The sequence below is a fragment of the Lycium barbarum genome, chromosome 6 (assembly GCF_019175385.1).
Source record: "Lycium barbarum isolate Lr01 chromosome 6, ASM1917538v2, whole genome shotgun sequence".
Lineage (NCBI taxonomy): Eukaryota > Viridiplantae > Streptophyta > Magnoliopsida > Solanales > Solanaceae > Lycium > Lycium barbarum.
Window position 1 is genome coordinate 128,131,074 of NC_083342.1, and position 17,155 is coordinate 128,148,228.

Here is a 17,155-nt window from a genome sequence, read left to right on the forward strand (position 1 = left end):
GAACAGATAGGGAAAACAATGGAAGTTTACGTTGACGATATGGTTGTTAAGTCCCTGGAAACAGAGGACCATTTAAAGCATTTGCAGTAAACCTTCAATGTGCTTCGCAAATACAACATGAAGCTTAACCCGGAGAAGTGTGCATTCGGAGTAAGATCTGCCAGATTCCTGGGTTTCATGGTGTCAAACCGAGGGATCGAAATCAACCCAGACAAGATCAAAGCCATCGAAGATATCGAGGTGGTGAACAGCATAAAGGGGGTTCAGAAACTCACCGGGAGAATCGCAGCGCTAAGTCGCTTCATATCGAGATCCTCGGACAGGAGTCACCGGTTCTTCTCCTTGCTCAGGAAGAAGAACGATTTTATCTGGACACCGGAGTGCCAAGAAGCTCTACAGGATTTGAAGAAGTACTTGTCCAACCCCCCTCTACTGCACACGCCGAAGGCAGGTGAGACACTATTTCTGTACCTGGCTGTCTCCAAAGTAGCGGTGAGCGGCGTTTTGGTCCGAGAAGAATCAGGTACGTAATTCCCTATCTATTACGTGAGTAGAACATTGGGGGACGCGGAGACCCGTTACCCCCATCTGGAAAAGTTGGCGTTGGCACTAGTAAGTGCGTCCAGAAAGCTTAAACCTTACTTTCAAAGCCATCCCATATGTGTAGTAACTACTTATCCTTTGAAAAACATCATGCATAAACCCGAGTTGTCGGGTAGGCTAACGAAGTAGGCTGTAGAGGTCAGCGGCTACGACCTCGAATACATACCCCGAACGGCCATCAAATCCCAAATCTTGGCTGATTTTGTAGCAGACTTCGCCCCAGCCATGGCCCCCGACGTCGAAAAAGAATTCCTGCTGACCTCGGGAAAGGCCACGGGCATTTGGTCTCTCTATACGGACGGGGCCTCGAACCTTAGAGGTTCCGGGCTTGGTATTGTCCTTAGGGCCCCGGCCGGTGATGTCATCCGACAGTCCATCAAAATTACCAAGCTAACTAACAATTAAGCCGAGTATGAGGCTATGATTGCAGGTTTAGAATTGGCCCGGAGTATGGGGGCAGAAACTATCGAGGCAAAGTGCGACTCGCTCTTAGTCGCAAACCAGGTGAATGGCACGTTTGAAGTCAAGGATGAACGGATGCAGAGGTACCTCGAGAAAACCCGAGTGATACTTCACCGATTTAAAAAATGGACCCTGCAGCATATACCGAGAGAACAGAACTGCGAGGCCGATGCATTGGCAAATCTGGGATCTGCGGTCGAAGGGGCCGAAATCAGCCTCGGAGAAACGGTGCTACTGACAAAAACGGCCATAGAAAGCGGACACGCTGAAATATACTCGACAGGTCTGACTTGGGATTGGCGCAACAAATACATTGACTACTTGCGCGATGATAAGCTCCCAAGCGACCCGAAGGAGTCGCGTTCTTTACGAGCAAAGGCAGCCCGCTTTTGCTTAGTGGACGGCCAATTATACCGACGCTCTTTCCACGGACCCTTGGCTAAATGTTTGGGCCCTGGGGAAACGGAGTATGTGATGAGGGAAGTACATGAAGGAACCTGTGGCAATCACTCTGGTGCAGAAGCTCTGGTCCGAAAGCTTGTCAGAGCCGGATATTATTGGAATCAGATGGATGAAGATACGAGAAACTTTGTCTGAAGGTGTGACGGGTGTCAGAGACATGCCCCGATGGTTCACCGGCCCGGGGATTCGCTGCATTCGGTGGTCTCACCATGGCCGTTCATGAAATGGGGAATAGACATCGTGGGTCCGTTACCCCGGGCACTAGGTAAAGCACGCTTTATCTTATTTATGACTGACTATTTTTCTAAATGGGTCGAAGCGCAGGCCTTTGAAAAAATCAGAGAAAAGGAGGTTATCGACTTCATTTGGGATCACATCGTTTGCCGTTTTGGCATTCCAGCCGAAATAACTTGTGATAACGGTCCTCAGTTCGTGGGTAGCAAGGTCAACAGTTTTCTCGAGGGGTTGAAGATCAAGAAGATTGTGTCGACCCCATATCACCCGTGTGCAAACAGACAAGCGGAATCCACTAACAAAACAATAATCCAAAGCCTAAGGAAGTGGCTGGAAGCATCGAAGCACCATTGGAGAGAAGTATTGCCCGAGGTATTATGGGCGTACCGAACCACGGCCAAGTCCAGCACGGGCGAGACCCCTTTCTCATTGGTATACGGGGCCGAAGCCCTTATCCCCGTCGAGGTTGGCGAGCCGACTCTCCGTTTCAGGTATGCAACCGAGGAGTCAAACGGGGAGGCCATGGCCGTAAGACTCGACTTGGCAGATGAGATGCGCGAAAGAAAATTGGTCCGAATTGCGGCCCAAAAGCAGAGAATGGAAAGGTACTACAATCGGAGAGCCAACTTTCGGCATTTCCGAGTTGGGGACTTGGTACTTCGAAAAGTCACTTTGCATACAAAGAACCCAAACAAGGGAAAACTGGGACCAAACTGGGAAGGACCGTACAAGGTGACCGGTGTAACGGGCAAAGGATCATACCAGCTGGAGTCCATGGATGGGGAATGCCTACGCAACAACTGGAACATAGCCCATCTGAAAAGATATTACTGCTAAGGTATGATCCTCTCATATATCTTCTGTTAACCGTATTGTCTTTTTGCAGGAAATCAAGCACGGCACAAAAATAGGATTTTAGGACTGAAATCGCGTGTTGCACTCTTTTCCTTAGTGCGGTTTTTTCCCAAAATGGGTTTTCCGCCGAGGTTTTTAATGAGGCAACAAGTACAACGTGCTACGCAACGAAAATAAAGGGCCAGAACTCGGACACCCGAGGTTGCATCTTCCGAGTGGGGGCTTGGTAACACTCACCCGACCCCGAAGCTCGGACAAGTGTTAGGGGGGCACAGTACCCATATCGAAGCATGTCACGATAAAGAGAAACAAGGAAATAAGCTCATCATTTGCCATGGCAAAAAGAAAGGCCGGCCACTGCCTTCGATGTAAGGACCAAACGATCATAATGAATCGTGTCCCATTCAGCATTTGCCATGGCAAAAACAAAGGCCGGCCACCGGCCACCGCCTTCGATGTAAGGACCAAACGATCATAATGAATCGTGTCCCATTTCTTGTATCTTGCTGCGGCAAAGATACAAGAAACGAAAAATTCTCATATATGTACAAACACTTGCAATACAGAAACCATTACAATGACCAATATTTTGGCAGTGTTCAATTAATACGCCCTACACTGGATATTATGGCCGAAAATTGAGCAAATGAGGTCATCTCAAATCGGCCACAAAAAAGCCGGTCCTAGAGAAGTCCCCATCATGGGCACAGAAAAATCTGAGGTCGCAAAACATTTGGTAAGTCCCACGGGCAGAATTAATCAATGACCACGGATGATCTTGTCCGAAAATCGGACCAATAGTTCAAGGCAAAATAAAAACAAGCACTCAAACGATGACACAAGAGAAGTGCAACTTTCATATACGCAAAGGATACTTTTATAAAGAGTACATTTACATCAAAAATTAAAGGCTGGCAAAGGCAAAAAACAGAAGCCAAGTAAAAATTCTATGCTACTCAGCATGGCTAGAGCCAGAATAATCGGACTCGGTTCGTTCGGAATCGTCCGAGTCGGACCCGAGGGCATGGCTGGCCTCCTCCTCCATCTCTTTGGCCTGGTTTATCAGGGCCGGAAGATTGGAGAAGCCGCGATCGGCCTCTTCGAGGGTGAGCCGCCGAGACTTCCACTTCTCATACTCGGCAACAATGGCAGTATGGGCCTCGGCCGTCTCTACGCCTTGCCAGGCTTCTTCCAAATCGGCCTCAACCTTAGCCAACTTAGTCTCCAGCTCGGCCCGGCCTGCCACAGCAATAGTCCTCATATGGACAGCAGCTTCTAGCTCGGCCTTAAGAACGTCGTTGGCACTCACCGCCTCCTCCAGCTCGGCTTTTAAGCCCTCACTTATCCGAGACCGCTCCTCGGCTTTCTCTTCGAAAACTTTCATGCGTTCTTCGTATAGAGCGGTATCAGATTCCAGTTGCCGGTTCCTCTCGGCTAAGCTAGTCGCATCGGCTTTCACCAAATCAAGTTCCCCCCGGAGTTGAGAGACGGTGGTCTCCAGCTCGTCCAGCCTTGACGAAAACTGAGCTTTGTCTCGGCTGAGGCAAATCTTCTCAGCCTCGAGGCTTCGGTTATAATCAGTCATGGCGGCCAACTCATTTTTCAAATGACGATTTTCGTCCTTGGCCGTATCAAGCTCGGTACGAAGGTGGGCAAGAACGACGGCCCGGCTCAACTCTTCCTCTTTCTCTCGGAGGAGATGCTTGTATTTCTCCATTTCTCGGCCTTGGGCATCTAGTTGGCCTCGGAGATCATCCATCTCGTGTTGGGCACGGATGAAGGCTTCGTTCACCAGTACTACACTCTGCAAGGCAAGCAAACACAAGGAATCAAAACCCAATGAGCATAAAGTCTGTTGATATACAAAGATGGCTGTGAGTCTTACCCGGTTGCCCGCGTGCATGCCTTCGTTCATGAGGCATTGCCAGGTGACCCCGGTCATTTTGCGCTTATCCGAGTCGGAGACAAGAGGACGCAAATAAATTGCCACTCCTACCGGACGTGATAGAAAGCCGCAATCCTCGGGGACGGTGATTACGGCCGATCTGGTCCTTCTCGGCTCTACGCTCGGGGCTGGGAAGACGGTCACCAGGTTATCTCTAGAGCCAGATTCTAACTGTCGGTTGGCCGACCTCGTAAACCGAGGAATTGGAAGATGGCCGAAACCCGCAGCTTCACCGGTAGCCGGAGGAGTGGCTGAAAACATATCTTCGAAGTCTACAACCCTCGGGGCAAGGGTAGACGAACTCGGTGTAGACTCAATGTTCCCGGCAAGGACCGGGGGCTCGGAAGTAGAAACCGGCTCGTGGCCGGGCGATGGACGAGCCTGAGTGGGGGCTTCGGTCTCCAGAGCTGGAACAGTCCCTTGATCGGTTGCAGTGACAGCCGTTTCCCCGGCTCCTTTTTCCCTCTGCAGGGGAGTATCTTCCGAAGAAGTTTCACCTGAAATGTCGACAAAGTCAACCGACCGAAGAGGAGCCGGGGAAAGGATTTCTTCCGCACCTGAAGGGAGAACGGGAATTAAGATACCTTCATTCATAGAAGGCAAGGGCGGTTCGGAGGCAGTCTCCTCGGGTACTGGGGCCGTTAACGGTGCCGGGTCGACCCTCCGAACAATGATGTCGGGCTCCATTCCCTCTCTCGGTGGCCGGGCAACACTTCTTGCTTTCTTTCGTTTGGACGGTTGACCCTTTTCGGAGGGTCGTTTCCTTTTGGCGGCTTCGGCGAGAACACGGGCGGAACCCGCCGTGTCGAACGCGGACGCCGGTGCAGGGGAAGCGACCCCCGACTCCGATCTAGATGCCACCGAGCCCTTCGGCAAGCCTGAACGACAAAAACGTAGGCAGGTTAAGAAAATTGACGGCCTCGAATGGCTAAAGATGCAACGAGACCAAAGGAAAGTCAAATGTTACCATGATTTTAAGCGATCCATCGACCGCGTGATAAGTGGGCCCAAGTCCGGTCCTCATAGGGAAGCTGGTTGAGGAGCGCCGTGACCCACTCACTCAGATCTCGAATAACCGGGGGAACAAACCCATTTGCTGCAAAATAACGAAAGGGCGGTGAGAAAACAATACCGTAAGCGACTGAACATATCGTGACGATTGCTCAAAGGGTCGAACTTACGTTTGTCGTTCCATTTCTCCGGAAAAGATTGATGGGAGGCCGGGATTATATCCTCGGTTTTCACCCGGACGTAGCGTTCTAACCATCCCCTGTCCCGGTCTTCGTCCATCTTCGAGAAGAACGGATTCCGGCTGCGCTTGGCTAGTTTTATGACACCACCCCAGAATATTCTCGGGGAATACAGACGTATTAGGTGGCCCAATGAGAATTCCTTCTCAGCTCTGTTGGCCAGCAACCGGAGGCAGGCAACGACCCTCCAAACAATTGGGCCGATTTGAGCCAAAGTGACGCCATAGGTCCGGCACATATCCAGTATGACCGGATCAACCGGGGGGTCGATCTTAAGGGTGAAGGGGTAAGTGTATACGTACAAAAACCCTTCCCGGTGGTCGGTTATGGATTCATCTGGCCCGGGTGCAAAAACCCTTACCGGGCGTGTGTCCCACCCACAGTCTGCCCGAACTGTGTCGAGCTTGTCCTCGGTTATGGAGGAAGGATATCGTCTCACGTCGTATCCCCGGTCTGAAACGACGGAGGGCTTCTCTGCCTCCAGGTCTTTATTGAAGTTAAACTTGGCCGGTATAATATCCGAGGCCGTAGTTTCGGGGTTACTCTTTTGTTTGGCCGAGGACACGGCCTCGGCCCTCAGGGATGAGATTGAAGGAACTTCGGTAGAAGTGGTTTCAGACATGTTGAAGGAATGGAGGGAAAGAAATTTTTGGGAAATGGCGTAAAGGAAACGAAGGAAATGACGATTTGAAGAAGCAAAGAGCAGTTAACAAGAATGGTGACAAAGTTAATTCCCCTTCCTTTCTTTTTTCGTATTGATAAGAGAAGGTTTGGCAACAAATTTGTGGTGGAAAGGATGGTTTTGACACACAGAGGGAAGAAGAAAAGAGAGAGCATACCAGAAAAGTGAAAAATGAGGGAATGAGGGGCTTTATATAGGCGTAAGGAAGGAACGGTTATCGAGGACGGCCAATCGAGGATCGCCACGTGTCACGTCATTAATGCGAAGCGACGCGAAACGACGTGCAAAAGGCGGTTGACAGGAGTGGACCATCCGGAATTGGACACGTGGCCGGCAAAAGGGAAGACGTGACGCACCCGTTCCCGCCAAAATAAAGAGATAAGAATTGGCCGTCCGGGCGGTCGGATGTATGATTCATTCGCTTCCCATCACTCTGATAGATCGTTGGTCCGGGAAGCGTGGGGCTATCTGTATACGGTAAAAACCGGATACGGGCCAATCCGGGGTAACTATGGCTCGGAGGAAGAAGAGGGGCGAAAGTTCGTGTGAAGGCATCGCCTTTCCAGATAAGCATTCGGATCAAAGCCAAGCGGAAGCGTCATCGGGCCCGGTCTCTAAGCCACCGAAGGTTCGGATCTCTTTCCGGGGCATCATCACCGTTGGTCCGGTATCCGTGAGTCCGTTGGTCCGTTGTGACCGTTACTGGGATGCATCAGTGGTGTCACATCATGGTCGGCTACCAACTACACGTGTGTCAGACGGCGCCGTTAGTCAAATCCCATCAAATCCGTGCAGGGGCTGTCCCTTATATTATTATTTTATTAATTCATATTGGAGCAAGCCCATGGGTTCATTACTATAAATAGGGCATTCCCACCTCCCTTTGGGGGGTTGGGTCATCTTTTATTTCCAAGAACACTTGTAATACAACATATATACAGCTCTTGTAACCTCAATATTGATGCTATCTATTGTAAATTTGGTCATTTATATTGTACTTCTTCAACCAACTCGCCATCCGCGAAGTCGTCTATCACTTACACTCCTTACTCGCTTATCAACGAGCATTATCATCAACTCTTTGTAATAAATATTTGGACCCAAGCACATATCCTATACCCACATACAAATTCAATTGATTACCGAATTCGGGGTAAACAAGTCTTTCAATCATAAATTAAAACAGCTATTATTATATTTTTCAATTGGTGTTGGTTAAGAGATACTTCATAAGGTTTACGTAACATCTGCTCAACAACGTCTATTTGAGGGATAAATATTTTTTAGACAACTTTGGGAAAAACATATGAATTCAGTTTATTAGTGAAATCCATCAAGCCTTGATCTGACAACCTCGGCAATGTCTTCTTTCCGTTGGATTAAAGGTTCTCCAGTGACCCACATATACACAGAAAGATACATCATAAATTGCTCTATGACGTTCTGGGGGAACTAATTTTGCTAATCATCTTTAATACAACATGAAATTTCATCCTAAGAAATTCTAATATAACAGATACAAGTTCATCTACTGCATTTTTTATCATTAATTAGCAGCCACCTGCTATTATGATCAGGTTAAATTGTGTTTGTAAGAAATAGCATATCCGGCGAATGAAAGAATATTCAATTGTTTGAAAGGCTTGTAATTTTCAGTTGTATTCTGCGAAGATAGTTGCCTTTAATATTATGTATTGGCAATAGAAATGAGTTGGAATATTCAGAACTTGGATTGTTACCTTAAGTTTCCTGCAGTTAGATCCATAGTTACTTAGAAAAGCAATTCTGAGTAGTTTTTGTGCTTTCTTACTTCTTAATTTATAACCTAATCATAGTTTTAACTACTTCATATGTCACCGTATTACTTTTAATATAAAAACTGATTTTTTTCTGCTCAAGTCTTTAAACTCTGTTCCAAAAACCCTTCTAAATAACCTAATTAATACCCTACTTAAAACATACTCCTACAAATTCTCTTTTTTGTGGTTTTTTCCTGGACGAAGGTACCAATAGATTAGAAATATCACATAACTGGACAATGGTTCGTAATTGAAGTAAAAGCTTCAAAACACACTTGGGTAAGTGATTGCATCACCGTAGCTATGGTTGGTAGTTGAAGTCAATGCTTCAAAATAATCATGCATTCACTTTAACGTTACATTTTCTTCTTTCATCTAATCATTTTTAGATTGTTGGGTTCTAGGTTTCAGAATACTTTTATATTTAAATATCACATAACTGGACAATGGTTCGTAATTGAAGTAAAAGCTTCAAAACACACTTGGGTAAATGATTGCATCACTGTAGCTATGGTAATATGGTTGGTAGTTGAAGTCAATGCTTCAAAATAATCATGCATTCACTTTAACGTTACATTTTCTTCTTTCATCTAATCATATTTAGATTGTTGGATTCTAGGTTTCAGAATACTTTTATATTTTTTAATCTATGTTTATCTTTGTCTAATTCAATTGATGATTATATTGCTTCTTTGAATTTCTTTTTCCATTTGTCCTTTTTACATGAATTATTCCTCAAAGTCGACTGAGTTCGACTTGGGTTTATGAATGTTTTTTTGAATAAGTTATTTGATGGTAACAAATTAAATAATGGACGATCAATTTATCGAAATAGTCAATTTGCTGGAAAAAAAAAATGGTACATGAATAACTCAAAATATTGAGTAACCTATTAAATAGACAAATGAATTAACTATATGCACAAAATTGTCAAGGAAATACATAATATGTTCCCGTTTGAAATCATTAGTATTCCGAGGGAGTAAAAATTTAAGAACTCATATTCTAAAAGATATTAATATATATAATTGAAATATTCAAGTGATATAGCACTACTGAGAAATGAATCATTTTGTCATGAAATATTTGCAATCGTTTTTAAAAAAAAAAAAAAAAAAAATTGTTTGTTACTAATCAACATTCTTTATATGAACTTAAGTTTCTTTATATTATTTGGCTTAAGTTAATAGTCATTTATAAAGTTTGGTGTTGATTTGAAATGAACTTTCATTTGAAATTTATATATTAATATTACAGCAATAATAAACAAGTTACTTGAATTACTCGATCACATAATTGGGTGATGTTACTGTTTTACACATTAGAACTATTCGACAACTACTTCTTGATATGTATGCAGCGGTAAAAAAGAGGCTAAAGTTAGTTAAAAACAAGACAAAAACTTTAAGACGTGAAACATTTGCAACCATATTGATTTGATTTTATAAAAACATATATTGCATGACTAGGCATGCACGTGTAGCGCACGTGTCTAGAAACTAGCTGCAACTAAAGAGTAGTTGGTTCTTTCCGTAAAGATTTCTTGAAAAGATCGATGCAAGCAACAAGAAAATTAAAATATGTTGTCACATAAGTTTCACTATCCAAAGAGCTTTAAATATATAGCTGCATAAATAAAACGAAAAAGGTCCATATATGCCCACGGACTATGCGAAATTGCACGCATTTACCCGTCGTTTAAAGGTCAGTCCGCCCATGTCCCTAACGTTACGTTTTGCGTCACCCATGCCTTTGAGTTAACGAAACCTGACAAAAATATTGGAGAGCAAATTTGTGCAGTTCCGCATAGTATAGGATCATGTTTGATCCACTAAAATTCCTAAATATTATAGCACAAAAGCAACAATATTGCACAAAATATCACTGCATTCTAAAACATAAAAAACATTTGCAATTACAATCTATGCATCCATCATTACATTACATCTAAATTATGCAACTAAAAGATCAAATGCAATTACAACCATCTTTTAAGGATTGTTTTCACAAACAAGAGCACCATTTTACCTTTTCAAAAGATTTGTTTTACTAATGATAATATCTTCTTCTTTTTCCAATTAGTTGATGACCTGGATAGCTCTTTCTAGATATTTTTCGTCTTTCCAGTCCCAATATCTATACGATAATGCATGCAACAACTGCCGCACAAAACATAAACATAAAAAAAATTCATTACAGATCTGCCACACAAAAAAATCACAAGGAAAAAGAGATAACTTACATTAGACTTATGACACCTGAAAAAACGTCTCCTGCAGTGCTGAAATTTTGATAGCAATAATAGAGAAAATATTACATTTTAGCGATTTATATGGTCTTACATAAAATTTAATGTGGTCTGGCCCTTTCGCGAATTCCACGCATAACATAAATTTGGTAGAATTATTTGGAGTCCATGATGTGAGATGGAGTAACGAACCCTTCTACAACTATTTGAAGAACTCGAAGCTTCCGACATTTCATAAACAAGTGAAAGAATAAGAGAGCAAAGTGTGGGTTGCACGATAAGTGTGGAGTTTCAAAATGCAGTACCAAAAAATCATTAGCAAGCATAAAGTGCACTACAAAAAAAAAATCCAAGAACTATTGGTACAATAAGAAGTTGTTGCATGCATTCTCGTGTAGATATTGGGACTGGGAAGACGAAAAATATCTAGAAAGAATTGTCCAGGTCATCAACAATTCACAAAAAAAAGATATTATCATTAGTAAAACAAATCTTTTGGAAATGTAAAATGGTGCTCTTGTTTGTGAAAATAATCTTTAAAAGATGGCTGTAATTGCATTTGATCTTTTAGTTGTATAATTTAGATGTAATGTAATGGTGGATGCATGAATTGTAATTGCAAATATTTTTTTATGTTTTGGAATGCAGTGATATTTTGTGCCATATTATTGCTTTTGTGCCATAATATTTAGGAATTTCAGTGGATCAAATATGACCCTATACTATGCGGAACTGCACAAATTTACCCTCCAATATTTTTGTCAGGTTTCCGTTAACTCAAAGGCATGGGTGAAGCAAAACGTAACGTTAGGGGCATGGGCGGACTGACCTTTAAACGACGGGCAAATGCGTGGAATTTACTATAGTCTGCGGCATATATGAACCTTTTCCGTAAATAAAATGATAGACTCCTTCTACAATTAAAATATCAGACTCTTCATTTATCTCTATGAAATTAAATATTATATTCATTCTATTAAACAATTAATTATTCTAGAAAAACAACATCCAACAATTTTTCAAAATATATAGGAGTAGATAGCTTTCACCAGTTCATTAATTTAGGAAAGGTTTCTGAGAAACTTTGCTCAAATCTGTGGTTAATTAAGTTTTCGTAAATGTTTTGAGACACAAATTACCGCAGAAAATGATACTCATGTAAATACTCTATTTAATCAAACGCTTTACATGCATGGCAGGAAAATAGCCACGCATGGATGGAGACAATACATAATCATTTTTGTGGTTTAGATTATAGTATAAAAGTTTTTAGGTTAAAATTGGTACGGACTTTGATATTCCCTTGTCAAAATTAGGCGGTGGCCTTGGTTTTCTTTTCATTTTTGATTTCTAGCCTGTTACCAAAACAAAAAAAAAAAAAAAACAGAATTGAAAAGTGTTTTATTTATTTTTTTTGTTAAAAAAAATATTTATTTTAGAAAGGCAAAAGTGTTTTTTCAATTGATATGTCAAACGCATAGTGCTACGCACGCTGCAAAAGCATAAACACTTATTAAAATAAGTGGATTTTGAAAACTTGACTAAAACGTAGCCAATTTAATTAACAACATTTTGCCTAATTTTTTAGTTTCTTACCTGGTGTTCGGTCATATTAGAGCCAAACTAAATATGAATTTGCGCCGGAAGTCCTAGGTTAGGAGTAGAGCGCTCTCTAACAAAGGTGACTCTGTACCCAATAGGGCTCGAACCCAAGACCTTCAATTAAGGATGAAGGAATATTTACCACTCCACGAATTGTGTGATATATAACTAATTGTGTGACCATAAAAGATTGAACACCTATATATAGCTTCCACTTTGCAGCTACTACTCCTAACACATACTACAAGACATCAGAAATATATAATTAATGGCTTGTGAAAACAAAATGAAAAGCGTGAAAGTAGTAGCTGAGTTGCCCAATCTCAAAGCAGTGCCTTCTAATTACTCTGTCGATCACCATCATAACTCATCACCAGCCATAGACAGTATTGATGATTCATTACCCGTCGTTGATTTTTCCCTCCTTTCCTCAGAAGATCCTCATCAACACTCCAAAGCCATTCAGGACCTTGGAAGAGCTTGTGAACAATGGGGATTTTTCATGGTACGTCTATATATATTACTAATACTAACTAGCATATATTATTTAAGTTACTTGGGCTCATAACTTTTTGTTGCTATTGTATTAGTTGCACATGCCTGATGAAAAAATTCAATGGCAAATTTAACCATGAAGTTTTCTTCTTTAGAAGGCTTTTATGGGAGCTTGCCCCCAATTAGTCTCTGCGGCTCCTTGACTTCTCAAGATAAACTAAGGCTGGCCAGCTAGAGTATAGCCGGATGGAGCTCTTTTTGTATTTAAAGTGTTTTCCTAATAGCAACACATCACATCGATAATACAACTTAGAGTAAACAAACAATTCAAGGTCCTAGCCCTAACACGTGCTTGGTTTATAATTTCAACCAGGGGCATACTTGAGTTTTTGAAAATTTTGTTCTTAAGTATGCCATAGTAATTATATGTGCTATAAGAGTTTCAATTAAAGGTAAAATTAAAAGTTTAGATTTATATATATTGTTCCAATAGACCATGACATGGTTTATAAATTCAACTAGGGGCATAACTGAATTTTGAATCTCAAGCATGCCATAGTAATTATGTGTGCTATAAAAGTTTCAATTAAGGGTAAGAATAAAAGTTTAGAGTTGATTGTTCCAACTATCAAATTATGCCATTCTTTTTAGAAGATACTAAAAAGAAAATAGTGTCATGTAAACTAAGACAGTATATAGTACTATAATGTTGTCTGATAATTGTGTGAGTGCAGGTGGTGAACCATGGAATAGCAGAAAGTTTGATGAAGGAGTTGATTGGCGTGGCAAATGAGTTCTTCTTGATGCCAGAGGAGGACAAGTGGCGCTACAAAGGCCAACAAGTGTTTGATCCCATAAAGTATGGCACCAGCTTTAATTATACTTCAAAGGAGACAACATTTTACTGGAGAGACTACCTTAAACTCTCTGTTCATCCTGACTTTCACTCCCCTCACCAACCCAAGAATTTCAGGTATTCTTTTTTATCTGCTTCTCATAAATATCACGTTTGTATCGACAAGATTTTATGAATATCATAAGGGGTCCATCTGATGTATTCCATGCAATCACCGACCGATGGACAGACAGATTACGAGGTTTAAAAAATCAACCTAAAGTTCAATGACAGAGAGCCCGTTTGGATTAGCTGGAAAAAAAAAAAGTGGCTTTTAAGCATAAGTGCTGAAAGTTATTTTATAAATAACCACTTACGTGTTTGGATAAAAGTATTTAAAGGGTTTTTAGAAGTAAGGGTAGTATTGGAATTAACAGAAAATATAAGGGATAAAAGGGTGAAGTTGTTAGTCAAACCAAAATGGCTTTTAAGCCAAAAAAAAAAAAAATTAAGGTTGAGCAACTTCTTGATTTTGGCTTATTTTAAGCACTTTTTAACTTAATTTAAGTTATTTTCTATTTTTGTCAAACACTCAAATAAATTAAAAATGACTTATAAGCTGGTTTGACTAACTTATAAGTCAATCCAAACATGCTCAGAGTGGATATATACACTTGTTTCCTTAAATAGTCCATGCATCTTTATCTATGTAAAGTTGGGATAGACAATACTCCCTATAGCAAGTGAACTCTTTAAGAAAATTATTCACTCTTAAGAAGTAAGAAGTGATTTTATCAATTTATTTTTAATCAAATGTCTTGAAAAAGAAGCAGCTCTTTAATGATTTTTTAATTATGTAAAACTTCGTTTATTCAATAATGGTAAAAATGAAAGATAAAAATCAATGCTTTCTTAATTTTGTGGAATACCAGTTATTTTAAAATAAAATAAAAGGATAAAAACATTGGAGATGAAACATGGACCACAAATCAAATGTAATAGAAATTATTGGTCGAGGTAACGTCTAAGTCTAAGGTGGGCTTAGTGGATTCATCTGTCAATGGGTCACTCATGTCTGGTGTTGGGCCCGTGCGACAGCGACCATTTTGTTCCTTCCCAAATCAAGATGGGAAAGTTACACATTCAGGGGTTGTTGGTTGTTAGTTAGAGTTAGGCAGGATTAGTAATACGAGAATTAACTGTGAGTGAATTTATTTATATTGGAATTAGTTATCTAGGATTTAGTTATTTAAGTATTAGTTATCATGTATCAATCCTTCCATTTTCTATCGTGTATTAATGTACAAAGTAATATATAAATTTTCTCATAACTTATACACTATGCGGATGCAAACTAAATATCATATTAGGTGTGTTGAATTTTATGCATAGTAAAAGAATGCTACCAAACATGGTGCTCCATCCATCCCAACTTATGTGATATAGTTTAACTAGGCACTAAGTTTAGGAAAGAAAGGAATGCTTTTAAAATTTGTGGTCTAAAACAAGTCATAGATACTTGTGTAATTCTAAATCTTTTCATTAACGGTAAAAGAGAAAGTTTCAAGTTAAATTATTTCAAAATATAGAAATGTATCATTCTTTTTTGAATAGATTAAAAAAGAAAGTGTATCACTTAAATTGGGACAGAAGGAGTATTACTTATGCCGAATTTAATACATGAATAACTTAGCTGGCTAGCCAACAACCAAACGACCCCCTAGGTTCGGCAAAAAATATTTTTCCCAATCAAGATCTCATTACATTATATATTCATTTTGTCGTTTAATTTTACAGAGAACTTATATGGGAGTATTGTGAGAAGTGCAGAAAAGTGACAAAAATGTTACTCTCAGGAATATCAGAAAGCTTAGGATTGGAAGAAGAGTTGATGAGAAAATCCCTGGATCTGGACTCGGGTTTCGAGGTATTTGTTGCAAATTACTATCCAGCATGTCCACAGCCCGAACTTGTAATGGGCCTTCCACCCCATTCAGATTTTGGGCTTTTGACTTTACTCATTCAAAACGAAGTTGGAGGATTACAAATACAACAAAATGGAAAATGGATCAACATCAATCCCATTCCCAACTCTATTTTGGTTAACACTGCCGATCACCTCGAGGTATAATAAGAAGGAAAAAAAAAAGAATTATTTCTTTTATACTGCAATAGTACTTAGTATTATATTTTAGTGATTTTTACACTTTTTTTGGCGCGGATTGGCCTTCCTTTGGGGTGGTCTTTAATTTCGGTCCTTCAAATCGGTGGTCATTAAGTTTTGCCCTTCGCTTAATACCTCGAGATTGTGGGTTCGAACTCCAGCTCAGTAAAATAAAAAATAAAAAAAAATCGCAAGTCAGAATTTCGCAAGGCCTTAAGGCAAAATTCTGCCCATGCAAATTCTGTCTGGGCCTTAAGGCAGAATTTACAAATTCTGTCTTGCGATTTTTTTAAAAAATTTTGACTGAGCGGGGGTTCGAACCCGAAACCAAGAAATTTTTAGCGAAGGACAAAAGTTAAAGACCACGAATTTGAAGGACATAAATTAAAGACCACCCCCAGCGAAGGACAATCCTGCAAATTGCCCATTTGTACACTACATAGTTGCCCAACAAAGCCCACATAAGAAAATAATCTGAATCTTTATTTTTAACAATTTTAATCGGTATGCAATGTATAATTAATGATAATCATTGAATTATACACTTGTTGTCCTTGTTATACATTGAATATGCACCGACAATGACTACAAACTATTACAGCTAGGCGGGTTAATTTTTTTAGCTGGCTGTCTAAAAATGAACATCCACTGTACATAATGATTACACATTTGTTATACACTGAGTTTGTACTGGCCACCTTTACAAACTATTACAACTAGGCGGGTGATTTCTTTTTTAGCCAGCTGATTATACACCTTGTTATACACTGAGTATACCGGCTACAACTACAAACTATTACGGCTAGGTGGGTGAAATATTTTTAGCCAGTTGATTATACACTGGCTACAGCTACAAACTATTACGGCTAGGCGGGCAAAACTTTTTTAGCCGCTTATCTAGAAATGTTAAACATGCCCTCATTTACTATGTGCAATGTGATATCTTCTTTTTTCTTGACAGATATTTACCAATGGGAAATACAAGAGCGTTTTGCACAGAGCAGTAGTGAAAAAGGTGCCAAGGATATCAATAGGCATTGCTAATTGCCCAGCTATGAATGCCACAGTGAGACCAGCTGCTTCACCTTTGATCCAAAATGAAAGGTTGCCACCACTCTATCTTCCCATGAAATACAGTGAATATGTGGAGAAGCAACAAACTAAGCCACTAGACGGAAAGTCCAGCTTGGATCAAATCAAGATTAAATTAAAACAAACCTGAAAAATAAGACCTTGTCGACCACACATTAGTTATTTCATTTAGTTTAACACATAAAGTGTTTATAGGGTGGTCGAAATATGAATTTTTTTTTACATTTAGTACGAAAGCTCAATAGGGACCAAGTTCACTAAACTTGTCTCTAGAAATATGTACTCTTTAAATTTAATCGTCATTTAATACCGATGTTGCAATTAAAAAAAAAGTATTGAGGTGTAAGCAATCTCTGAAACCTTCTGTTTTTTTTTTTTTAAATAACTTTGGGTCTTTCAATGAGGTTAGGCTGACTTTCTTATTTAA

General features: G+C 40.5%; 1 protein-coding gene across 2 annotated transcripts; it reads left to right on the plus strand.

The window, feature by feature from the left end:
- Positions 1–12,357: 12,357 nt before the first annotated feature.
- LOC132600189 (2-oxoglutarate-dependent dioxygenase 19-like) lies at positions 12,358–17,090 on the plus strand. Of its 2 annotated transcripts, none has more exons than XM_060313281.1 (4): positions 12,358–12,647; positions 13,372–13,610; positions 15,270–15,597; positions 16,598–17,090. In XM_060313281.1, the coding sequence occupies exons 1-4, from the start codon at positions 12,411–12,413 to the stop codon at positions 16,856–16,858; spliced, it is 1,065 nt and encodes a 354-aa protein (XP_060169264.1). In that variant the 5' UTR covers positions 12,358–12,410; the 3' UTR covers positions 16,859–17,090. The 2 variants fall into 2 exon arrangements, with proteins under 2 accessions (XP_060169264.1, XP_060169265.1); XM_060313282.1 differs by having other exon boundaries at positions 15,270–15,399.
- Positions 17,091–17,155: the final 65 nt, after the last annotated feature.

Coding starts and splice junctions, on each gene's coding strand:
- LOC132600189 (XM_060313281.1), top strand. CDS start 12,411: ATGGCTTGTGAAAACAAAATGAAAAGCGTGAAAGTAGTAGCTGAGTTG. Junction 13,611..15,269: donor CACCAACCCAAGAATTTCAG/GTATTCTTTTTT, acceptor TTAATTTTACAG/AGAACTTATATGGGAGTATT. Junction 15,598..16,597: donor ACACTGCCGATCACCTCGAG/GTATAATAAGAA, acceptor TTTTCTTGACAG/ATATTTACCAATGGGAAATA.